General features: G+C 45.6%; 2 protein-coding genes across 2 annotated transcripts in view; both read left to right on the top strand.

Annotated features, from left to right (window-relative positions):
• COL6A6 (collagen type VI alpha 6 chain) overlaps positions 1 to 25,855 on the top strand; it is a 318,899-nt gene that overhangs the window by 46,245 nt on the left and 246,799 nt on the right. The gene's annotated exons all lie outside the window — the stretch shown is intronic.
• The window catches only part of COL6A5 (collagen type VI alpha 5 chain), a 139,358-nt gene that overhangs the window by 75,964 nt on the left and 37,539 nt on the right, over positions 1 to 25,855 (top strand). The window contains exons 21-33 of the mRNA XM_017346727.4: positions 2,102 to 2,137; positions 2,598 to 2,660; positions 4,073 to 4,135; positions 5,401 to 5,463; positions 7,354 to 7,416; positions 9,711 to 9,761; positions 9,869 to 9,904; positions 11,295 to 11,357; positions 12,363 to 12,425; positions 14,973 to 15,008; positions 15,107 to 15,143; positions 18,229 to 18,240; positions 20,633 to 21,120. Coding sequence (XP_017202216.3) covers positions 2,102 to 2,137; positions 2,598 to 2,660; positions 4,073 to 4,135; positions 5,401 to 5,463; positions 7,354 to 7,416; positions 9,711 to 9,761; positions 9,869 to 9,904; positions 11,295 to 11,357; positions 12,363 to 12,425; positions 14,973 to 15,008; positions 15,107 to 15,143; positions 18,229 to 18,240; positions 20,633 to 21,120 — 1,074 coding nt within the window. The remainder of the gene's footprint in view (positions 1 to 2,101; positions 2,138 to 2,597; positions 2,661 to 4,072; positions 4,136 to 5,400; positions 5,464 to 7,353; positions 7,417 to 9,710; positions 9,762 to 9,868; positions 9,905 to 11,294; positions 11,358 to 12,362; positions 12,426 to 14,972; positions 15,009 to 15,106; positions 15,144 to 18,228; positions 18,241 to 20,632; positions 21,121 to 25,855) is intronic.

The raw sequence follows: 25,855 nt of genomic DNA, 5'->3' as shown, positions 1-25,855 counted from the left end.
CAAGCTTCTCTACTCTTCCTCGCATCTTTCCAAGGAAGGATAGGATTCTCTGTGAGGGGTGGGGCTTTGGGTGAGGCCTGATTGAAGATCCAAAGGAGATAGGATCTAGGGCATGGCTGCAGCGCATGTGGTGGTCTCCAGGAAAGTATCATGGCCACCAGAGCATAAGGGAAAGTGAGGCTTAGCTGGGTGATGAGGAGTGAGAGTCGCAGTCAGGTTGAATAGGCATGGATGGTGGGATTTGGGCTGTGCCCATGGCTCGGGTGTTGGAGTCATCAGCTCATTGTCCTTCTCTCCCTGCCTCATCCACATCAGACCCTTAGTGGCTGAGGAATTCTAAACACCATGAGGTGTTGCCTCCTGCTTCATGGAATTTTAACTTCTATAAATTAATTGTTCTACTGGCTGTGGTGGAAACCCTGGATCAACATCTGAGAACCATGGTTGAAACCACATCCGAGGTCCTTGGTGTTTTTCCTGCCCCACACAAAGGACTTCACACCCCCATAGCATCTCCTTGGCTCCAGGTCCTGATCAGATGACTTTCAAATATTCATTCGCAGAGTCCTCGTAACATAGCTGTGAGGCAGAGACTCTTGCTATATTCATTTTATAGATGAGAAAGTCAAGGAACCCTTGACTTTGTATTGGACACAGAGACAGTAGCCTCAACCTCTGGTTATTGATTCTACTCTACTCTGGTACATCGAGAGAAAAAGTAGTCACATCCAGGCGCAAGCCCCTGGCAGTTACCATGGGTAACTCCCCCAAAGGCTTAGGAATTCCTAACCATCAGCCAACCTGTGGGAGCTGACATCTGGCCAGGTAATCTGCCCTGAGACAGTACAGGAGGGGGCAGATAGAGGGAAACAGCACTCCTGAAAGAACTCCCTCGGCTGCCTGAGGGAGTGGATGACCGATGTCATTTTTTTTTTTTTTTGACAGGCAGAGTGGACAGTGAGAGAGAGAGAGACAGAGAGAAAGGTCTTCCTTTGCCGTTGGTTCACCCTCCAATGGCCGCCGTGGCCGGCGCGCTGCGGCCGGCGCACCGCGCTGATCCGATGGCAGGAGCCAGGAGCCAGGTGCTTTTCCTGGTCTCCCATGGGGTGCAGGGCCCAAGCACCTGGGCCATCCTCCACTGCACTCCCTGACCACAGCAGAGAGCTGGCCTGGAAGAGGGGCAACCGGGACAGAATCCGGCGCCCCAACCGGGACTAGAACCCGGTGTGCCGGTGCCGCAAGGCGGAGGATTAGCCTAGTGAGCTGCGGCGCCGGCTCCGATGTCATTTTTAAGTGTTGTTTTGCACCTAACGTGATTGTGGTTATTTATTACAACACAAAGTGATGGCCGGTTGGGACATCCCACCCCTGGAGAGAGAAGGCAGGGGTGAGGGGGGAAGGGTGTGGATTTTGTCCTTGCTGTTAAGGAGAAAGAAGTCAGGCTCAGGGCCTGACAGGTCTTCCCCCTTGAATACCCTGTGGAAGGAGAGGGTGTGGCAAAGAGGGCCACTGGGTGGGAACCTGATCTGGGGGCTTGAGCTCACCCTTGGAGAGCCAGGGAGAGGGATTTGGGCTTCTGGGAGCAGTCTGACTTCTCTGGGATGAAGCTGCTGGTTGCATTTGAACCCCATATCCCTGCTCATTTCCTGCTTGTGGAATCCCATGGATGCAAACTGCAGTGGGTCCCTGAGAAGCACTGTATCTAGAACTTGCTCACTCTCCCCAAGACATAAGCAGGGACCCAGGACACACAGAGAGAAGGCTGTGATGCAGCTCCGGCTCTCGTGGCAGCCTCTGCCTAGCTGGCCGTGCTCTGTGGATTTGCCGGAGTGGAAATGAGGCTCCTTAGGCTGACTTGACTCTCCAAACAGAGGCTGTCATGGCTGGGGCTATAATAACTTGGGAGACTGGTCTGCTATCTGTCCCCCAAATGTTAGTCTGTAATTAGGTGCCCAGTGGGAAAACTTGTCTATGGAAAGCACCTCTGGAAACCTCTGTGAGCTGCTCATGACTCATATCAGAGAGTGGGAGCAACTGGTTGGCCTCAAGAAATCCTCCTTCCAGACATCCACACACTAATACTTTGCCTTCTCTGTTCCAGGGGAGAGAAGGGCGACGAGGGTTGCAAGGTGCCCCGGTAAGCGTCCTTTCCATCCTGTCCCTGGGGTGTTTGGGATCAAGGGACTCTCTCGCGTGCACAGGATGCATTTGACATGGATATGGTGGGAAGTGCTCGGGACTGCACGTGGTCCCCACTGACTAGTGGGAGACACAGGCACCCGTCAGTTCAGCTGCCAGCAACAGGACAGGCCTGAGCTACAGCACAGCCACCTGCTCCGACTCCTGTGATATTTCAAATGTTCTGTACTGGGCTACTTTTCACGTGCATTGGGGGTTCACCACAGAGAGGGACGTTCTTGATTAGAATAAGGATCAGGCTTGTGTTCAGTCGGGAAGAGTAAAATCCCAGCCCAAGGAGAGGTGAGGCATGACTCAGGCGCATTAGTAGCTATGGAAGTTCTATGTAAGTGCTGCAAAGGTAGGCTCCAGAGGAAGCCGTTGGAGAAAATCTTAAACCTAAAACTCTTGCCTGTCAGGGGGAACCAGGAGTTCCTGGACCAGGAGGTATCCAGGGTGCAGAAGGACTACAAGGCCCACAGGTGAGTTGGAATGTTTCACAAACATTGGAAAACACCATGGAGTTGTACTGATGGGAAGAAGGTAGATAGTTCTATAGACAAGTAGGTGAGACATTTCTAATCTGGTCCCCTCCCATAATCTGCTCTGATGTTTGCAGCTCAGGAATAGCCTTTGGGGAGGAAAGACGTGGTCTTGTGCTCATCTGGCATTGTGTCTGCATTTTGGTAATAATGATTAATGGCTTCCTAGGTGATTAGTAATTCCTATCTGGATCAACAGATTGGTTTTACATAGCTGAGGTCCTGCATGCAAACTCCCAGAAGGGAGCGTTAGGAATTAGAAACTGTAATCTGACTCGCCTCAAGCTAACTCCACAGAGGGTGAGGTGAGTTCTGAATGCCACTGATCGGGTCTGACATGAGCCATTGGCATCTTTCCTGGTTCCTTCATGAGTAGGAGCTGGGACATCTCTGTCCTACTCTCTTTCACACCAGAAGGAAGACCTGGTCGTTCTCAAATGGCTTTGTAATAAATGAGTATTTAGTGTTTTGATACTTCGTGGAGCTCACTTTAAGCCTGGACTTGTCTGGAAGGTCTGTGTAGATGGGCCTATTCTAAGACATTCCTAAGAGTTCCTTTCCCTTCTAGAAAGTTCCAGATTATGAATCCTAGACTAGAATTTGGGATCTCCGTGGTGGTTCTGACTTCCCTTACCTGAACTATGGGCTGGCAGAATTCTCCAGACAGAGTAGCTATAGGACCAGCTGGCTCCACTCCCATAGTTTTAGGGGGAAGGTAGAAGTTCCAGTTACCCGAATACTCCAGGGTCCCTTAGATCCTGACCCAGTGACACAAGCCTCACCCAGGGGTGCCTGGGTAGCCTGGGGCCCTTTTGTAGCTGGTGCTTTCTTCGTAAGTGACAATACTGGACAATACTAAAAAGTTATTTCTTCTAGATGAGAGAACCATACATTTGATGGCAGATAGGGCAGAAAAAAATCTCCTTTGATTCCTCCAGTAGGGGCCTCAGGCTAACATGTCATTCTGGGCTGACTTGAAACCTTTTGCTGTCCATTTTACACATTGCTAACCACCGTGGCCCGGGCAGCCAGAGGAATTCTTGGCTCTCGTGTGCTGGCTTCCTTTCTCTGTGGGCTTTCCTTTCCCTTCTGGTCTATTTTTATTTCTCCCAGAAGGAGAGGGATGTGGGTCTTACACGCACCCAGAGAATTCCTTAGTAAGGCCTGAGGCTGGCCCCTGAGGCTGGCTGAATCCCCAGTGACTGCCCTAAACCGCGCTCATGCGCAGCAGAGTTCAGGGTGGCTGGAGGGGTTGGATGGTTGCTTTTCTTATGGGAGTGCTTCAGAATCACAGACCAAGGAAGTCCGTTGTCTTGAATGCCACTGCCTTCTGTCTCTTGTTTCCACCAAAGGGGGTCAGTGGAAATCCTGGAGCGGAAGGAGAAAAAGGAAGCCAGGGGCACAAAGGACCACAGGTGAGCGACTCAGGGGCGTTCGGGTCAGTGGCTCCGCATCTTCCATTTCCTCGTACGCAAAGCATCCCTACAATAGTTTAGTTCATGTCATCTACATCTGGGACATCTCCTTTCTGAGTTATTCGGAGGCAGATTTTTAGGGCAGCTCAGATTTCTCACATGTAACTGAAGTATTCCTACTTTTCCCTCCCTGAGCCTTTACTTGAAAACACAGACCCACTCCATCAACCCACAGGAAGCGTTTGGTACAGGACCGATACTGCTGAGTCACACATTTCTTCACAAACCTGCTGCATCACTCTGATTTTTCCAGTTTTTAAAAATTATCTGGAGGGCCAGTATTGTGGCACAGAGGTTTAAGCCATATCAGAGAACTAGTTCAAGTCCTGGCTGCTCCATTTCCTACCTGCTCCCTGCTAATGCTCCTGGGAAGGTACTGGATGGTGACCCAGGTGCTTGGTGCCCTGCCCCTGACGTCGGAGACCCAAATGGTGTTCCTGTCTCCTGGCTTTGGCCTGGCCCAGCCCTGGTTGCAGACATTTAGGGAGCGAACCAGAGAGTGGTCTTTCCCTCAACCACACCTGTTGCTCTGCCTTTCAAAGAAATAAAATAAATTGTAATAAAATTTATATGTAGCCATGTACTTCGATCTGTGTTGGCTGTAGGTATTTGCAGCTCATCACACAAAGATCCTTTGCTCTTAAATTTAGTTCTTGATTTCTGAATCTATTTGTTTGCTGAGTGAGTAGAGTTTGGATGGTGAGGGACTGCTATGGAGCGTTTTCTGAGTCTGTTAGATTCTTCTACTCAGACAAGTACTCAGAAGGCGAGAGACGCCTGCATTTGCTAGGCACCTCCTTTGCATGTGTGTGAAACACCTCTGCCCTCTGTCAGACTGGGAAGCCACAGCAGACTCCACATGCCCTCGCGTTTGTGCTCACGGTGCAATGCAGAGCGATGATGGCAAAAGCTAACGAAATCATTGCCCGATGGTAAATTCTCCATGTCCAGAAACAGCATGTGCCAGGGCACTCCGCTGTCATGTCCCCTAAGTTCCTGGGGGGATTAGGGACATCCCTGTGACTTGGCCTGAGGCTGAGACGTGAGCTCTATCTAGGCACTCTGTCCAGGGGCACTGGGTCTTTTGTTAAGGAGACATCAAGCTGTTGTTGGAAATGACGGACATGAATAAAAGGGAAACATTTCTAGTGGGTTGTCTAAGAATTGCTGTGGTGCTGACTCCTGCCTCTCCCGTTTCCTTTCAGGGTTCCCCTGGGCTGGCTGGAGCCAAAGGGAGCACAGGGCGACCTGGACTTTTGGGGAAGAAAGTAAATACTGCATTTCTTATGGGTTTCAAATACTGAGAGCAAAAGTGCTTCCATTGTCTCCCTGATTTTCATGTTAATTCCTCACGTGACTGAATCTAACCGCCACGGACAAGTAGATGACATTCTGTTAATATGAGGGTCCTTCAAAGAGGTCATGGGAAAAAGGAATTGAAAGAGAAATATTTTGGTGAAAAATGCTTTTGAAAGCCATTTGCATTTTTTTTCATGACTTGCATTTCCATGAACTTTTTCAAGTACCCCATTATGTTATCTTCTCTCCATTGAGCAAAGAACTTTGAATGGCCAGTCTCACTGTGAAGCCACCTGCTCTCATTAGACACGTGATCTCCCCCTTCATGAAACAACTCTGAAAAGCTCCTTCACCCCCAAAGCTGCCGAATACAGGAGAGGAGTGTACCTGGGGGCTGTGTTGGGCACAGGTGGGAGGCATCCGAACTCAGATCTGTTTGAGCATGCAGTTCTGAAACACTGACAGGCCTCTTTGGATGGAGATTATCAGAAAGCACAAGGCTGATTTCATCAGAACCCGGTTCCCCGGCTTAAAACCTCTCAGCGGCTCCCTGCCTCGGGACCTGGGACCAGTGGACCAGTGGACCAGTGGACCAGGGCAGGCACCAGGGGTCTAGCTGAGAAGCCTCCTGCTTGTTTTGCTGTTGCTCTGCTGCCAGCCTGGGAGCCTAATTTTTGAGCAAGGGACCTGAGTTTTCATTTCACACTGAGCCCAGCAAATTATGTTGTCAGGCTCTGGGAAATCTTGAAATGCTAAGGTAGTTAGGAAATCAGTGAGTTCTGAGGAGCTAATGGACAGCACGGTGGCTGTAGTTAACGGTACTGTATTGTATCCTTGGAATTTTGCTAATAGCGTAGATCTTCAATGTTCTTACCGTAAAGCAAAAAATCCAAAAAGAAGCAGAAATGAGTTGAGAACACAGATATATTAAATAACTTAATAGTGGTACTCATTTTACAATATGAGGCCACTTCAAAAAAATTTATGGAAATGTCTTTAGATCAGGTTATTTTGGTGCAAAACAATTTCGAAATCCATGCACACAAGGGGTCTTCAAAAAGTTCATGAAAATGCATATTATGAGAAAACTACATGTGGATTCAATTTGTTTGCACTAAAATAAACTGTTAATTCCATTTTCACTAATTTTTGTATATACATGTATCAAATCGTCACACTGTACATCTTAAACCTCTATCATTCTGTGGTTAGTGATACCACTATAAAGCTGAGGAGAGCTTGCCAGGCTGTTGGCTGTGCCTACTCCAGCCTCTCTCCAGGGCCTCACCGCTACCTGGCTGTCTCTCTTGCCCCTCTCTGCTTCCTTCTCCAGCTCACACCATGCATGCGTCTTTCAAGGTTCAGTCCCTGCTGCCTCTCTCCTGTAGGCATCTGCCCAGGCCCACCAAGTCTGATTGAGGCTCTCCTTCCCTTTGCTCTCATAGTCCTCTGGGCTTTATCATAATTGTCTGTCTAGTTGTTTCTCTTCCCAACAAGCTGTGTTTGGTAAGGGCAAGACTGCATCTATCACATCAATAGTTTATTCTCTAGCACAAGAATAACTGTTGGATGGGCAAATACATCAACCAATGCAACAACGTCTTCAGGGTGCATTTCCCCTCTCCTTTCTCCTCCACTCATTTTCAATGCAGGGAAAGCCTTGCTTGAGCATAGTGCTGGCCTGTGCTCCATGTTATCTGCTCACCTGTGGGGGAACCATTGTTTTATGTCCTCCACCCCACCCTCTTGCTGACCCCATGGAGAACCTCCAATTGCCTTATCCAAAGGACAGAATGTCTTGTGTTGGGAGCTGAGTTTGATTTTTGCAGACCTCAAATTCTTTTTGTCTCACCCACTAGGGAGAACCTGGAATCCCTGGAGACCCAGGACCAGTGGGTCCAGCTGGACAGCGAGGAAGACAGGTAGGAGGCTTTGAACCCTTCCCTTCCCCTGCTCTGACTGCTCCGTTTTGAGTGCAGGAGAAGGGCCTCAGCATCTGGGTGTGGAAGGAATTTCTGTTTCCAGGAGGGCGTTGAGACATTTCTCGTGGCCCCACAGCTCTCCTTCTGTAGCTGTTCTGCCTGTTAAAGTGAGGCAGAACAGCCAGGCGGTGTTGGGGGAGGCAGAGGATAATCAGTGCATTACAATGGGGCATTTTCATGCTATTACAACTAGTATGGCCATGTAGATGCATATTGGTTGAAAAGCAACACTGCTGGTTTCTCTCCCCTCTTGCAAAACTCTAGGATGACAGTAAAAGATAGAGGTCTAAGGCCAAGAAACAGAGATCACTTCTTCAAGCCTGGACCCTCTCCAAGTGGTTCTGACTGTACCAAGATCACAGCCTATGGAGCAGTCAATGTAGGGACAATTATTTTATGTTTATTTCAACTGTTATGTACATATGCTGCAGAACATTTACCAAGCATAAATCAGCATTTTCACAACGGCCAAGATACAGAGTCAACCTGTGTCGGTCCACAGATGAGTGGATGAAGAAGATGTGGTCTATATTCACAATGCCAACACTTTCTAGTCTTTGAAAAGAAGGAAGCCCTGTCATTGTGCTATGGTGGATGAACCTGGAGGGCGTTATGGAAAGTGACATAAGCAGGGCACAGAGTGACAAATACTGTACCCCATGATCTGATTGACACGCGAGGTATAAACAGTCAAGTTCAAAATGACAATACTGACAACATCATAAACAGTACAGGAATGCATATTCTTGTATTTAGCTAAAATTTTGGAAAAATACTGTACTCCATGATCTGATTAACAAGTGAGGTATAAACAGTTTAGCTCCAAAACAGAGAGTACAAGGGCAGTTAGCAGAGGCTGTGGGTGAGGGGCATTGGGGAAGTGTTGGTCAAAGGATATAAAATTTTAGTTAAAGAGGAGTGAGTTGAAGGAGTCTATTGTGCACCATGTGACTAGAGTTAAGAACAGTATATTGTATATTTGAAAATTACAAAACAGAAGAAGAAGAAGAGGAGGAGGAGGAGGAGGAGCAGGAGGAGAAAATAATAGTAAATCAACTTCAAGACCGGGGGCTTATGCAGGGACAAAGGACAAGGGCAGAGCAAGTTTTCGATGTGGCCACACCCCAGTTTGTTGCCTCTGTAAAGACTTTCTAGGGTCCTTCATTGCAATTTCTATCCATAAAGTTAAATCAAGAGGCTTGTAGAAGTGACCTAACTATTTTATAATCTCAAAAGTACCCACCTTCTTGTGATCTCTCTTCAAAACATGAATACTAATGGGAAAAAAATTTAGCAAGCATGAAAGGTGGGAAAGGGGGAAGAAAAGAAAAATTACCTGGAATACCACTATTTTGAGACATTTATCATTTATTTTCTAGAGATACCAAAATAAAATCACTCTATTTTTTCCTCTTAACAAAATATCATGAACAGTTTTCCATGTCTTTTCATTTTTCTCTCAATGTCACTTTTAATAGTTTCAGAATTTGCACTTGGATGTGTTAGTTTATTTGATATTATTATATTGATATTATTGATATATTGATATTGTTGCTTTCAGCTTTTCAACATCATAAATAGTACAGGAATGCATATTCTTGTAATTAGCTAAAATTTTGGACAAAACTGTAATTTCTGCATATTCTGCAAAAATATTTCTAGAAGTCACATTAGAGGAGTCAAAGAATATGTGCATATTTAATAAGGCTTTGAATTCTATTATGAAATACTCAAGAAAATTCAGTCATTATATGGATCCATGTGTTATGCCTTAGAGCACTTATTTTAGGGCATCCACACCAACAATGGGTATTGTCATTATTTTCCTTATCTTTACTATTGACAAAGGTTTCTCAGGACTGTTTCAAGTAATATTTCCTTGGTTACTAATAAGAATGAACATTTTTTCCTTATGTCTATTGGCCATGCAATTCTCTGGAGAAATTTCTCATCCATATTCCTTGGATCAGCTCCTAATTTTTCTCCAGCTCCACAAATCCTGAATGACAATCCCTCAGCTTCCTGCAATGATTCCACAGTGAGGCTGGCCAGAGTACCAAGGATGTATCAGGAAGTGAGGAGAACCTAGCAACACGTGTGTTCCCAGGGTTCAAGGTTACTGATTAGGGTCTCTCCACCTGCAAGTCCCTACTCCTTTCCTTCCAACACCGTATAGCATAGATTGTAATTCTTTTTTGCTTTGGAGAAACTGAGACAAACTGGTGTGCTTACAGGGGGATGATGGCATTCCTGGTTACGGTTACATGGGACAAAAAGGAGTAAAGGTAAATATAGAACAATTTTTAAAAATTGAGTCAAACCTAAGCATTAGAAGAAATGAACACACTGAGGAAGTCGTATATTGATTTATGTTCTCTGCTGCAAATTCTAGGGCTCACGAGGATTCCCTGGAGACATGGGGCGAAAGGTATTATGCCTCTGACTTTGTTTTGAAATGGCCATGACCTTGACCTTGTATTTGAGACCAGAGATAAGCCAGTAGACCTGGATGAAATGGGGGGCGGGCAGGAGTGGGGAGAGCGGGGCTGTTGTTTCCCTTGGACTCCCTGAGGAAGGGCCACCCTTCCCCCATAAATCTTCACGTTGGACAAGATCATCCTGTCCCTAGCCTGACGTCCCCCCACCCCCACCCCAGGTGTCCTGTCAGGCTTACTCTCTGTCTTCTTGATTTATCTGCCTTGGTGATCTCACCTGATAGCCTTGACTTCAGTCATGTTTGGTCCTTCCTTGTTTTGACCTTGACTTCCCCTCATGCAGAAAATTACAACGTTCCTCTTGTCTCCTGCATCCTCTTCTCTCTGCTTCATTTAACCCCGATCACTCCTGTCACTTGAGTTTTTTCCCTGAGTATAGCACTACTGCTACTTTAATGATCAAACATCTGCTAGAATTCCTCAGTGCTACCAGGCTGAACTCCATTTCTGTGCTACAGACGCCAGTAAACCTTCCGTCTCAAGCAGAGCTGCTCATGTTTATCTGTTTCGTACTCTAGACCTCTGTGCTAGGATTTCTTTTCTGAAAATGGAGTTCCGAACAGTGTCTTCCACACAGCGGATGCTCAAGTCAGAATATAAAATTGAGGTTAAAAAGTAGGATGTCTAATTAATGAAATCAAATCAACCATCAGAAAACAGCCGTTTGGGGAATCTTTTTAAAAGTGTCTTTAATTGCTGAATCACCAGATGAGACTTCCTCTGCAGGTAGAAAAGAGGAGAGCAGGGACCATGTAAATACATAATACATACAAGTGAGAGTTCTTGCTGCAGAGGAGTGATTTCTCTAATTCACAGATGAAAGTTTCAATTTTAATGATAAATGTGAAATAGCATTTTTCAAGTTAGTGATAAATGTGAAATAAACATACTGATAAATTACTGTTAAGATTAATTTCCCACCAAAGACAGAGTATATTTATTTTTTACCTTAAACTTTTTCAGAAGTAATGCACAAATTTAGAAAGTAATTTTTATTTAATATTTTACATAGTCAATACCCCTTCTATTTTCCCTGGTTTTAAACATTTTCTTTGTATACTTTTGGTAACTGGATGTCCATTGAATTGATGTTTATACATAAATATTTGTATCATTAGAAAATTAAAAATACTTTGCAGACTACTGACATACACACCAATGGCTTAGTTCCAAATAGCAGGGCAGGGACAATTAATATATTGGCCTGCACTGATATAGAGCATCATTGTGATAAGATAATGCAATTTTTGTTGGGAGAGGTTTTTTTTTTCTTCTTTTGCACCAAATATGTTAACATCTTGATTCTTCTATTGGAACCATCAGGGTGAAGTTGGCGATCCTGGAAGTCCTGGGGGGCCCGGACCCAAAGGCTCTAGGGGCCTAATAGTAAGTGGCCTGTGACCCCAGGAATAATAACTGCTTCTCTGGCAGACTCCACAGCTGGGCTGCAAAATTCATGTGGATTATCCACCCAGCCCCCACGTGTCTGAAGTGGCGCTTGCTGCCTGTGTGACCTTCAGCACACCTCTTCACCGCCCCCCCCCCCACTATTTCTGTAACATGACAGTTGTATTTCATGACAGCTAAGGTCACCTCCAGCTCTCAAAGTCTGTAAATCTGAACTATCTTAAAGATTTATAAATTGATATGTGGATGTTTCTGGAGTCATCAGTGCCTCCGGGTGTTTCCGATTAAATCCCAGAATATTCACCCGTGAGTAGAAATGAAACTGACATCTTCCCCTTGTGTCCCTGAGAGTTTCCTGAGGACCCCACTGTCCAAACCAGGTCGCACTGGGGTCTTTGTCTTAAGAAAGCCATGGAGAACTCCTCATTAGCGAAGTGCAGAGTAGAGCACCCTGCTGCCTTGAGAACCAACTGCTGAGACAAGCATCCTTTCCTTTTAAATCTGAGTGTACTGGCAGTGTGAAAGAGATGCAGCTCCTCTCCATCTGGCCGCAAAAGGTCACAGCATCTGCTTCCATCATCCTGAGGTTTGGGCATGGTTCAGCCCACCGGGTCTGCTTATGGGCGTGGCGGGCATTCTTCCTACTTGATCCTTTACAGACAGGAGATTCTTTATTAGCTCTCTGTGTGCCCTGTTTGCTTTCTCTTTAGCACCAGTCCCAGTTTATGACTCATTTAGATTTAAATGCACAGCCAGTGCCAGCGCAAAGTATGTCACTAAATGAAGAGGATGGGAGAGAAACAGAAAGTTTGGCAACGATTAAGAATGAGTGGCTTGCATTACAAGGAAGCAGTTTCCCTGACTTGAATTAATAGCAGCTGCCTTTTCAAATCAAAATTTTTAAAAAATTATGCCATCTCATCAAAACTAAAATAGTTCCCATGGGTAGATGATACTGCAACTAATCTGTGTTCTTGTCTGTAGCTCACTGTAGGTTTGCAAGGTGAAAGGGGATCTCAGGGGCCCCCAGGCCCTCCTGGACTGAGAGTAAGTATACCCCAGAGATCCAAGTGTTGTATATGTTGGCTTCTGGAATGTTCAGCGGGAAGGGCACAGAATTGAAAGTCACTGGGTTCAAGTCCACATTCTGCTTCTCGCTAGCTGAGTGCACATGAGCCAGTCATTAGGTGGCTCAGTTTATTTCTAAAGGGAGTGGTGAGGCTCAGATTATCCAGGGTGAGCATTGTTTGTAAGCTGTAGTGTGCAGTGCGGATGTTAGTGGTTACTGTGACTCACGCCTGGAGCTTTTACACTGGGGATGGGATTATGTGAGCATCACAGAGGTGTGTGTCCTGGCGAAGTTCCCTCATGCAGGAGACATCAATGGAGTCTCCCCAGACCTCCACCGTTGCTGTCCAAACCTCCAAAGGTAGGCTGGAGAGACTGGGAAGTGTGACCGCAGCTATGATTCCTTTACAAGAGATATGTCACCCCTGGAATCATTCCCAGGCAGAGCCAGACGCATCTCCCACTGACAAAATACTCATCTCTCTATTCTAGTGCCTCCTGCATTCTTGTAATGATTTAGTCACGTGACTTTCTTCCCTAGCAAGCAGTCAGGTAGGAATTAAATACAGCCAGCACTTGTGTGTTGTGGGGGAGGCCCCGAGCATCATGCATTGTCAGTGTATTCTGACCACCTGGAAGTGTTCTTGAACTTGAGGCTTTGTAAAGAAAACTAAAAAAATATAGATGGTTTAGTGGATGACCGACTCCCTAACAAACAGAACAAGAACCAGCAAACTGTAAAGGATACTACAATACAATCTTTCCTTTCTTGTGCACTAATAAACAGGGGAATATTCTGTCCTATGGGCAAGCATCTGGTCTCTGGGCCAATCTGGCCCACTCAGGATTCCTCTCCTTTCCAGATTCTAGAACTCTCTTTTGGGTCCTCCCCTCTTTCTGGTCTTGTGCATGGCCCTGTTGGCCCGCACTGGAATGTGACTTCCTGTCTCAGGCCCTCGGTTCTCTCCCTCTGCTCAGAGTTCTTCTGAAGCTTGTCAGGACATTCTCTCCAGGTTTCTGGTCCTCTGTGTGGGTGACCTCCATTCATGCACCAGACCTGGTCCCCTCTATTTGAATGGCTGCACATTCTTTCTGTTTGCTACAGTCATATGTAAAAGAAAGGATAAGACTGCATCTCATAGTGAGGTATATGAGTTCTTGATTTGGAGCAGAAAGAGAATATGCCCTCGAGGGTAGCATCATGGGTGGCGCAACCATGCTGGTGAACACAACAGCACACAAGCAGCCACTTCAGCACTTCAGCACTCAGTGCACAGTTGGTTGTATATCGGGTGGATGGATGGATGGACAGATGGACAGGTGACTGCCTTGTCAGTTAGAACAGCTGCTCTTACGCCAACATCCTTGGTTGAACTCCTGGAGGATTAATGAAATGTGCATATGTGGGCAGGTGAGAGCCTTGTTTTGACTAGGACGTACTAGTTTTATTAGTTGACCAAAGGGATCTGTGAGTGCCAATGTATTACAAACCACTGCCAAGAAAAAAACCTGATTCTGATCAAAGGGAGTGAGAAGGGGGAGAGAGAAATACCACACTGTTTCAGGAAGTCTTTCCTGATTCATTTCAATCAATTATTTGTATTTCTTGCCTCCAAAATTGCTCAGCGTAATTTATGAGCTTAGTGTGTGTGCTCTTCTTATGTAAAATAACCACTTTGCTATGTAATTGTTTTTGGTTCTTTTACACATGTAGAGATTGTATATTAACCTCCTGCATTTTAAATGCCTTGATTTGTCACATAACCCTACTTTTGAGTTCTCAATAAACTCCTCCTCTCCTTAGCACTGTCCTTTGGAAAATCTATAATTTTAACACTTTTACCAAAAATGCCTTCATCTAACTATTGCACTTTTTTTAAAAAAAAAGATTTATTTATTTATTTGAAAGGCAGAGTTACAGAGAGGCAGAGAGAGACAGAGAGAGAGAGAGACAGATAGAGAGAGGTCTTCCAGCTTCTGGTTCACTCCCCAGATGGCCACAATGGCTAGAGCTGAGTCGATCCAAAGTCAGGAGCCAGGAGCTTCTTCCAGTCTCCCATGTGGGTGCAGGGGCCCAAGGACTTGGGCCTTATTCTGCTGCTTTCCCAGGCCATTGCAGAGAGCCAGATTGGAAGTGGAGCAGCCAAAACTGGAACCAGCACCCACATGGGATGCTGGCATTGCAGGCGGTAGCTTTACCTGCTATGCCACAACACCAGCCCCAGTGTTGCATCTTCAGTGCAAACACCTTTAAGAAATACTTTTATTTCTTTGTTTCTTACCACCTTTAAAAAATAAATTCACTTGGGTAAACATTAGCTTACTTCATCTAATACTGAAATAGGAAGTGTACTCCCTTGGTGAGGATGAGTAAAGCATTGTAATTAATTCAGGAGGTTCAAGGGAAAAACTACCCTCTTCCTGCTGTGGTTTGAAGAACAATTATTTTTGTTTTGTTTTCTGTTGTCTTATTACTAGAGACTGCCATTCACAGACCAATAGTTTGCTCTGTTCTTGTTTTCCTAGGGTCCTAAAGGCATGGCGGGGGCACCAGTGTATTCTGTATGTATCTCCCTCAGCAGCCCACTGGAACATAAGCTCAGAGTCACCGGGAAGTCACTGTACTCATGCATTTTTTTCTCTCTTTTTAAAACCTGCAGCAGTGTGAGCTGATGCAGTTCCTGCGGGACCACAGTCGTGAGTATCTGCGGGCTGTGGAACGAGAGCGTCGGGTTGGTGAGGGCACTGGCACTAAAGATGGTGTGGGTGTCTGGAATCAGCAGGCTGAGCTCCCTGGAGGGCAAGCCTGGAGTGCCTGTTGTTGGGACATCGCACATCGGAGGTGGGAAGACAAGGGGTGAAGACAAAAGTGCCTTTGCTTTTGGGAGTGATGCCTACTGGGAGAGAACGCATGCATTATGGGATGCAAAGACCAACTTAATGTGTGTCCATTAGCTCATGTTCATGTAACAATCCTGTGCAAAAGGACTGAGAAAGCCTGGTGTTAAACGGGATGAACAGAGCAGGGAGGGGTCATTGGTTAGCGAGGTAGTTACTGAAGGCTGCTTGGGTACAGGTCACTGAATCTGGTTATGGGCATGTAATGGAGAGTGGCAAGAAAATTGTTTCAGCAAGGGAATAAGACCAAAGCCAACAAATGGAGAGGCTGTCTTTGTTAGGAAGGAGGGAGAAGGAAGGCGAAAGGCCCAGTGAGCTCATTCCCGAAAACTCGTCCTAAGGAAATAAAGCAACAGAAAGGGAAACACGTCAGTCAACGTAGTTGTTGAAAGGTTATTCATCAGAGCAAAAACACGAGATATGTAGACCATTCACACTTGTGGAATAATTAGATTCTGGTACATCATCTTCCGGTAAAACATCAAGTAGATCCGGCTTTTACGAAGACTCAGTAAAGACATTCAAAAAATGGGAGCTAAAACCAGAAAATTAAATGGAATGTTCATTATTTTTATCTGCATGTAACAAGTACTAGAGTACTTCAAAAAATTCATGGGAAAATGGAATTAAAAGATAAGTTTATTTGGTGCAAAAAATTTTATCTCCCCAAATACATATTTTCCATGAACTCTGGAAAGACCTCTTGCCCTAGAAGTGAAAGTAAGAAAATGTTACAGTTTATCTTGTTAGGGTGGTAGAATTTTAGATGATTTCTCATTGTGGTTTTCATATAATTGCAACCAGACAGGCCGTACTGAAGGAGATGGGTAAAACATAGCACTGCAAGCATACGACAAGGCAAGAACAGGGAAGTGGGTTTAAAATCACTTCCAGGCTAGAGGTGGAGAGACTTGGTGCCACATGGATGAGGAAGCAGAAGAAGAAATTCTGAAGAGAAATCAGTTTATTGGAAAAGAAACCAAGATCCAGCATTTTAGGGGTAGAGGGGCTTTGTGTAGACCCTGAGTGACAGGAACTGTGGCCACTGGCGAAATGGGGCAGGAACAGGACAGAAGATGCAGATCTCAGTCACTCAGGTGAAGAAGGTCCTCAGAATTATGGGGGCAGGTGAGGCTCCTGAGGACGCAGCACTGGGGTTGGAGGCAGAAGCTCAGGGCATGGGGAGCGGGTGATGCAGAGATGGGAAAGCCTCACCTAATGTGGGCCACCTGGAGGAAGACAAGAGGAGGGAGGCTGGTGGGGTGGAGCCTCAGAGGCTGGGAGTTTGTGCAAGGGATAGGAAGGAGGCGAAGAAGGAAAGAGCCATTGCCATTGTGGGGAAGCATGGGTGTTGCAGCCCTCAGCAAGACAAGGGATGAATCGCAAGGAAGACAAGGGCAGGTATAAGTGAGCTGGGGCAGGGGGCGGGGGGTGACCTTGCAGGGTTTGAGTTTGGGAGGGAGTTTTCCAACATTGAGTGAGGGGGGTTAGCTCAGACATGAGGGGGTCAGGGCAGAGGGGGTTGGGCTCTCTAACCACACAGAGTGCTGACTGGCTAGCACGCAACCCTAGAGTGTACAAGGAAGCCGAGGGGCAGAACCTCAGAGCCGGTTCTAAGGGCCTCACATCCTAGATGACATCACCCTGTCCGTGCAGGTTTGGATCCCCTGGTCTGACATCAGTCACTCTTCAGTCCTGCATCAGCTCTGCCACACAAGGACAAGGGCCCTCCCCACTGCACCCCTGAGAATAAAATAGATCCAGCAGGTGGGGGGGGGGGCAAGGAGGACCGAGAAGAAGACAGGAGGGCCCAGAGGATTACTGTTTTGGAGAGAGACGTAAGAGGATTTTTTAAAGAAAAATTAATAATAATAGCAAAGGAACATTCCGCAAAATGTCAAGTAATTCCATCCCCCTCAAGTTCCCCCAGCCTTGCCAGACTCATACCCGCAAGAACTATTATTTCGAGAGCCCGTGCTTGTCGCCCTGTAGTGGGGTTTGAGGCGAGCACGTGCAAGCCCTCCGTCAGAACAGGGATCTGCTTTAGGCTGGGAGGGGCAGTTGGTCCCTCAGCCCTCAGCAGGTGGCTGTGAGGGTAAGGGGACCCTGTGCTGGCAGACAGCGGGATGGAAGGGTGCGGCCATGCTAATACAATCTGTTCTCCTGGCTCGCGCACTGGCTTCCAAGGATTCTAGTAAACTGAACATGGAAAATGTCAGGTCTGTGGTTACTTAAAGGTCTATCAACACTGGCCCTGGTGGGCAGAGTCAGGCAGAGAAAGCAGTGCTGTTTCCCTGAGCAGATTCCCTTGGGTGGGGGTGGGCAGGAGGCTTGCTCCCTCTCTCTGAGTGTGGAGATGGCTCAAACAGAGGGACTGTAGTTTCAACCCAAGGCAAAGTGCGTCTGGAAATCACTGTGGTTTTTCAGGAAAATGCAGGCTCCCCAGGTGTCCATCAGGAAAGAAAGTCTGAGCCCGTGTCTCAGCCTCCCTTGCCCAGTGACTCTCAGAAGGCTGCATGGGAGGTGGAACAAATCGAATTCCAGCTACCTTGCTGTTTTCAGCTACCTTGCTGTTTTGCCGGCACCTCATCTGTTCTGCTTTCATGGCAAGTGATGGATCGGTGTTTCAGCTTCAGCCGAAATTCCGCTGCCCAGGGTTCCCAAGAGGAAAAGGATGGTTCACAGATGAACACGGTTCTGTGGAAATCCTCCTCAGTGCTTTAACCGTGACTCCTGTACCTTAGGAATTAGCCTCATTCGGAATTAGACTGAAATCAATTCTTAAGCTTTGTTGAAATTTTGTTTTTTTTTTTTTTTTTTTTTTTTTTTTGGTATGTTCCAAAAATGTAACAGATTCTCGCTTTGTCCCTCTCTCCTTTTTTAGCTTGCTGGAAAGGTGAGTGTCCTTACCATGCTGTTTCTTGCCTGAGTAATTCCTATGTTCTGACAAGACCAATTTTAAAGAAACTTTTACTCTTGAGACAAATAGGACTTTTTCCTTTCTATGCAGACACTTCTGTTTTTTGGTTATAACTGTAGCTGCTAATGTCATTGTTTTATTTATTTTTTCAACTTAATATTTTATTTTTTATTTTTATGAGATAACATTTTTTAAAGATTTATTTATTTATTTATTTGAAAGGGAGAATTACAGAGAGGCAGAGGGAAAGGCAGAGAGAGAGAGAGAGAGAGGTCTTCCATCCACTGGTTCACTCCCCAAATAGTCTCAATGGCTAGAGCTGAGCCAATCAGGAAGCCAGGAGCCTGGAGCTTCTTCTGGGTCTCCCGTGTGAGAGCAGGGACACAAAGACTTGGGCCATCCTCCACTGCTTTCCCAGGCCATGCATAGAGCTGGATTGGAAGTGGGGCAGCTGGGACTCAAACCGGTGCCCATATGGAATGCTGACACTGCAGACTGGGGCTTTACCTGCTAAGCCACAGCACCAGCCGAGATAACATTTTAGCTTACATTATAGTCAAAGGCTCAATGACTCTACTAAATAAGGAGGTCAGCAAAGTAACAGTAAAAGGACCACTGGTACTGGCTTCCGAGAGGTGAAACGGTCCTTTCTGTCCCCCAGTTGACCCACACTCACACCTGTCTTCTCACCAAGTGCCTACTGCTGGTCAACCCTCCCTGCCTGGGGCCATGCCAGGGCCAGGACGCCAGCGGTGCTGCATGGAGCCTTAGCTCCCCTGGTTGACTGGGGCATTGAAGCCAATTATATCAACCTCAAGAGCTCCTGGAGTCCAAGAGGCCTGAGGAAGTAGGTCTCAAGGTCTCAGAGCTCATCCTAAAGTTTGGAGTCATTCACTTTAATTCTACAAAAATACCTTGTACACGGCAGGTGCTCAATAAGCTTTCATGATTTAGATTAAATGTAAATGGATTAGGTACCCTGCTGGGCACTAGGGAAAGACTAGAAATAGATTCTGCCTTCCAGGAGAACTGGAAGACACGTTTCAGCCACTTTGCCAGTCATTTTAATGTAGGGTTAAGAAGTTAAGAATACTTCATGTTTTTTAGTCTATTGTTAATTATCAACTTTCATATTTTGAGTTTATTCACAGTAAAATCTGTTGATTTAAAACACATCTCTAACACTTTCCTATTTCTATTACTAAGAACAGCGGTTGGCATTGGGATATTTTGAATAAAAAATGCTTTCAGAGTTAGCCAGATAGAAGATAGTGGGACAGTCTAAGTAGAAGAAAATACTTATTCTTTAAAAAAAATCATTTTCTTTCTCTGTGTTCAGACTTTAGGAGTGAACTATAAGATGGGAGATGTCTTGCTCTCTCTCTCTCAAAATAACATTGTAAAAAGAGTAATAATTATACCTCGTAGTAGAATGATCCTTCCCAATACAGTTTCTCTGATGGCAGATGTGCACGTATTTCCTAGTGGACGTCAATAACTAGCCCTTGCGTAAGTGGGTGAAAATCTTCCAACGGACTTTATCATAAATACATCATTTTGAAGGTTTCCAAGGAGAGGCTGTTTTCAAAGTCCCCAACAAGTTATAATTCCCTTTTATTCATTCTTAAAATTTACATCCAGTAAAATTCACTGTGTGTGTTCAGTTTTAACACGCACACAGATTCATGCACCCACACCCTCAGTCACGATAGGGAGCTGTGCCATCAGCCCCCCAGCTGCCACCAGTTTCCTTTTGAATGGCTGACTCAGAAGGGCTGTGAGGCCAGCCTTGAAGTTGTAATGCTCTACCCTTGTACAACACCTGCCAGTTTCCAGGGAAGGTTCCCTCCCCTTCTTTATTTTTATTTTTATTTTTATTTATTTATTTATTTATTTTGACAGGCAGAGTGGACAGTGAGAGAGAGAGACAGAGAGAAAGGTCTTCCTTTTTCCGTTGGTTCACCCCCTAGTGGCTGCTGCGGCCGGCGCACCATGCTGATCCGAAGGCAGGAGCCAGGTATTTCTCCTGGTCTCCCATGCGGGTGCAGGGCCCAAGGACTTGGGCCATCCTCCACACTCCCTGGCCACAGCAGAGAGCTGGACAGGAAGAGAAGCAACCAGGACAGAATCTGGTGCCCCGACTGGGACTAGAACCCTAGGTGCCAGCGCCGCAGGCGGAGGATTAGCCTATTGAGCCGTGGCGCCGGCCCATCCCATTCTTTACATGTGAGTGCCCCTTGTTCTGGGGCTGGGGGGTGTACTTGACTCACCTCCATGTGAGCCAACTGCACTAGAACAAAGGTGAGGGTTTGGGAAAGCTTCTTATCCAATACAATAACTTCACACTTTTTTTTTTTTTTTTTTAAAGAAAAGTGTCCAGTGTATCCAACAGAACTGGTATTTGCCCTGGATCAGGCCTCTGGGATCACAGAACGGAGATTTAACGAGACAAGGGACATGATTGCTTCTATTATCAGTGACCTGAACATCAGGGAAAATAATTGTCCTGTAGGGGCCAGAGTCACCGTGGTTTCCTATGACTCTGACGTCAGCTACCTCATCCGTGGGTCTGATTACCGGAGCAAGCGGCAGCTCCTCCAGTTTCTCTACCAGATAAAATACCAGGTCCCCACACAGCCCCGTGACATCGGTCAGGCAATGAGGTTCGTCGCCCGCAATGTCTTCAAGAGGACGGGTGCGGGAGCCAACGTGAGAAGGGTGGCTGTGTTTTTCAGTAACGGTCAGGCGGCCAGTAAGTCATCCATCATCACAGCCACCATGGAGCTCAGTGCCCTGGACATCAGTCCGGCAGTCTTTGCTTTCAACGAAAGAGTTTTTCTTGATGAAGCCTTTGGGGTAAGACTGTCCTGGGCAACTGCTTTATTTCTGAGATGGTGGTATTGGTGGGGCATCCGGGGGATCAGTGGGCTCTTCACTGCTTTTGCTGTGTGTGCTGGACATTGTCCCCAGAGCTTTACCTAAGCCTCCTTCTCACCACCCTGTGACATGAGTGCAGTAGTCATCATCATGTTAAGAATGAGGAAACCCAGGCCCAGAGTTCCATGCCTTGTCCAATTTGTGCAGCTACTAAGAGGTCAAAGTTTGTTTTTTTGTTTGTTTGTTTGTTTGTTTTTGACAGGCAGAGTGGACAGTGAGAGAGAGAGACAGAGAGAAAGGTCTTCCTTTGTCGTTGGTTCACCTCCAATGGCCGCCAAGGCTGGCGCGCTGTGGCTGGCGCACCGCGCTGATCCAATGCCAGGAGCCAGGTACTTCTCCTGGTCTCCCATGGGGTGCAGGGCCCAAGCACCTGGGCCATCCTCCACTGCACTCCCTGGCCACAGCAGAGAGCTGGCCTGGAAGAGGGGCAACCGGGACAGAATCCGGCGCCCTGACCGGGACTAGAACCCGGTGTGCTGGCGCCGCAAGGCAGAGGATTAGCCTAGTGAGCCACGGCGCCGGCTAAACAAAGTTTAGCCTGTTACAAAGGCCATGGGAGTGGGACCCCAGGAGCCTGTGCTGGTACTAAGAGGCTAAACAAAGTTTTGAATGCAGGTCTGCCTGTTGCAAAGGCCGTGGGAGAGGGACCCCAGGAGCCTGTGCTGGTCTGGGGTCTTGGACTTGTCGTCGGCTCGCCATGTCTCACTGATGATGTGATGGATGCAGTTCGAGGCTCTTGAACCCCCGAAGTCAGCAAAACACTCAATGCCTGTGAACATTTCCTCAAGAGACTGACACTTTCGGGTTACAGGTTCTCACGGGATGGACGCTCCCTTTCCCTCCCCCCAGGAACCTTAAGAACCTCTCGGTCTATTGTTTGATGACTTTGAATATTTTCACATTCTCCATGAGACAGCCATGTCTGCAGCAAGGGGAAATCATGCTGTATTTATTTGAAAGGTTGAGAAATAGAGACACAGAGAGAAAGATAGATCTCCTATCTGCTCGTCCACTCCCCAAATTCCCAAGAGCCAGGAACTAAATCCAGATCTTCTAACCACTTGAGCCATCACCTGCTACTTCCCAAGGGGCACTGTAGCAGGAATCTGGAATCTGGAATCTGGAGCAGAGTTGGGACTCGAACTCAGACACTCCGATATGGCATGCAAGTGTCCCAAGCAGCATTGTAACTGCTCTGTGTTTACTGTTTTCATTTTCCTGTGAAGCTGCCTCTTCACATCCCTTATTTCATTTACTTTTTGCACTGTAACTTGGGCAAGTCTACTCCAATATACTGTGCCTTAACTTCTTAGCTCTAGATCCTATCACAAATTTAATTTAAACTTTCAATCTCCCCTGGGTATTGTTGAATTTTTAAAACATTTGTAGGGGCAGACACTGTGGTGTAGCTGGTAAAGCCACCACCTGCAGTGCCAGCATCCCATATAGGTGCTGGTTCAAGACCAGGCTGTTCCTCTTTTGATCCAGCTCCCTGCTATGCCCTTGGAAAGCAGAGGAAGATGGCCCAAGTGCTTGGTTCCTGCACCTGCATGGGAGACCTGGAAGAGTTCCTGGCTCCTGGCTTCAGATTGGCCCAGCTCCGGCCATTGCTGCCATTTGGGGAGTGAATTAGCAGAGGGAAGACCTCTCTCTTTTTGCCTCTGCCTCTCTGTAGCTCTGACTTTCAAATAAATAAATATATCTTTTAAAAAATTTGTGAACTTTAGGAGATTGACTCTATAATCCTGATTTTCTTTATAGAATATACATCTTTAATTTTTAAATTTTTCTTTATAGCATATATATGTGAATATTTAATCAACCTATGAACTTTGCTGTAAAGTTTGACAAAGTGTGCAGTTATTAGGTAATCGCATTCCCCTAAAGCATTAACCTTTTATTGTTGCTGGAAGAGAACATCCATCTATGAGAAAAGAACTTTTCTCTATTTACAGATTGTTCTAATTGGCAGAAAACTTTCCTGAACCAACGTTTTGCCCATTTCTTCAGCCGCTTCCCATTTCTTGGCTCCCCATCTCGTGATCTCCTGGGAAAGCACACTCCACTTCTGCTGTCCCCAGTGCTTCTCCTTCATCGCTCTTGACCTCACCCAGGTGTTTTCTGCCCTACAGCCCTCCTGAATGCCTCTCGTCAAGGCCAGCAGTGGCCTCCATGTTGGAACCCAGTGCTGCTCTGGCCCACATCCCTTAGCCGCAGCATGCGGTATTGCTGACCCGGCTGTTACATGGACTCCTGGTTCTCCCTCACTCTCAGCAAGCCCCTCTTCCTGGTTCCTTTCCTGTCTCCTTAGCCACTCCCTCCCTGTCTCAGTTTTCTGATACCTCTTCACTTCCCAAACACAAAATGCCTCTGCTACCCAAAGCCTATTTGAGCCCACTTCTCAGTGTGTACTTGGTCTGGTCCTGGCCCTGGCCCATGTCATAAATATGTTCAATGGTGGAAATGTGTGTTTTAAATTTGACTGTGGCCCTGAACTAGAGACCCATAAGCATAAAACTTACCCAACGGTTCACCTGTGTCTCTAATGGCTAATTCAGGTTTACCAGGTCCAAAACATAACTCTGATTTTCTCCCCGAAACTTGTACCACACACAGCCTTCTCCATTCCAGTTAATAATAACCCCATCCTTTTCATTGCCACCATCCATGGTTCCTCACCTTTGCTTATACAAAAACCTCCTCAATTTGAGCGTGTATTTAACATGTATACCTGTGAGTGTCTACTAAAGTGTATATATGCATATTGTATAGATTACACCTATTAAAGTGCATATAGGAGGAGCCTTGTAAAGTTCATGTAATTAAAAGATAGAATTAAAAGATAAGTTTATATTGGTGCAAAAGGATTTTGAAACCCATATATAGTTTTTTCATAAGATGCATTTTCCATGCAATTTTCGAAGAGTCCCTCATATATACACTAGTATGCATTAGTATTTACTTGTAAATACTTAGTATTTAGAAGCTGTTAAAGTTCTAGCGTTAGGTGTTAGTGTAAGTGCTAGTGTTAATGTCATTCATAAAATATGTATTCAGAATTTGACACTTGCTAGCACCTCCATCTTTGGCATTTAATCCAAGCCCCCATTATCTCTTCCCCGGATGTGATCATCACCTCTTCATTAATGTCCTTGCGTCCATTCTTGCCCTGCTAAGTCTATCTCAATGCTGCAGCCAGAGTAATCCTTGTAAGACCCAAACTCCCAGGCTAGTCCTCTGCTCAACACCTTCTCCTCGTTTCTTTCAGATTTAAAGCTAAGGTCGTTATTACAGCCTGCAATATTCCAAAGGATTTGAACCTTCTGCACACACCTGTCCCCTTGGAATCTCTGTGACCTCACTTCTCCCATCTCTTGCTCTCCCTCACTCCATCCCATGCACACTGTCCCCATCTCCAGCTCCCAAGCAAGCCAGGCACACCCCCTGCTTCCCCAGAGACCTGGCCTGATTGTGCCCCTGCAGAAATTCTCTTGCCCTAGATATGACTTCTCACTCTCCTCTTTTGAATGGTTGTAAAATGTCTCTTCCTCAGTGGATTCTATTTAAATGTTACCCCAATGTTTCCCATTGCTATTACTCTATTTTTGGTATAAAAATTATCTCCTCTCCACATACTAAATAATATTTACTTTGTTGGTATGTTTATGATATATCTCTTGCTATTAGCATATAAGGTGGAAGTTTTAACTGTTTTAGTCATTTCTGTATCCCTAGTACCTCAAAGTGTACCTGTAGCATTCTAGGCATTTAATAAATTTTTTTGAGTGGATGAATGAATGGTTGAAGAACATGTTGTTTACTCCTGTAAATAAACTTTCTTGGGTTCTCAAGTCAGAATTTAGTCTTCGATTAGGAGACCAACAAGGTCAAATACAAAAAGAGGGGTGGCACTGTGGCACAGTAGGTTAAACCCCTGGCCTACAGTGCTTGCATTCCATTGGGGTGCCAGTTCGAGTCCTAGCTGCTGCATTTCTGATCCAGCTCCCTGCTAATGCACCTGGGAAAGCAGTAGAAGATGGCCCAAGTCCCTGGGACCCTGCACTCACGTGGGAGACCTGGAAGAAGCTCCTGGCTCCTGGCTTCAGATCGGCACAGCTTCAGCCATTGCGGTCATTTGGGGAGTGAACCAGCGGATGGAAGACTTCCCTCCCTCCCTCTCTCTCTCTCTCTCTATATATATATATATATACACATAATATATATTATATATAGTATGTTATATAATTATATATTTTATATATTTATAAATATATAAATATAATTATATATATTTAATATATAATTATGTATTATATATTGTGCATATATTATATATTATTTATTTGAAAGACAGAGTTACATATATAAATATATATATTATGTATATAAATATATATAGTGAATTGACACTAACACTAGCATTTACACTAACACCTAATGCTAGAACTACAACAACTTCTAAATACTAAGTATTTACAAGTAAATACTAATACACAGTAGTGTATATATGAGGGACTCTTCAAAAACTGCATGGGAAATGCATGCTAAGAAAAAATTATATATGGGTTTCAAAATACTTTTGCACCAATATAAATTTATCTTTTAATTCTAGTTTACATGAACTTTATAAAGCTCCTCCTATATATATAAATAT

This window comes from Oryctolagus cuniculus, chromosome 4 (genome assembly GCF_051225735.1).
Source record: "Oryctolagus cuniculus isolate XC-2025 breed Fujian yellow rabbit chromosome 4, ASM5122573v1, whole genome shotgun sequence".
Lineage (NCBI taxonomy): Eukaryota > Metazoa > Chordata > Mammalia > Lagomorpha > Leporidae > Oryctolagus > Oryctolagus cuniculus.
Note: the sequence above shows the minus strand (reverse complement) of the source record. Positions and strands in the feature narration are given on the sequence as shown.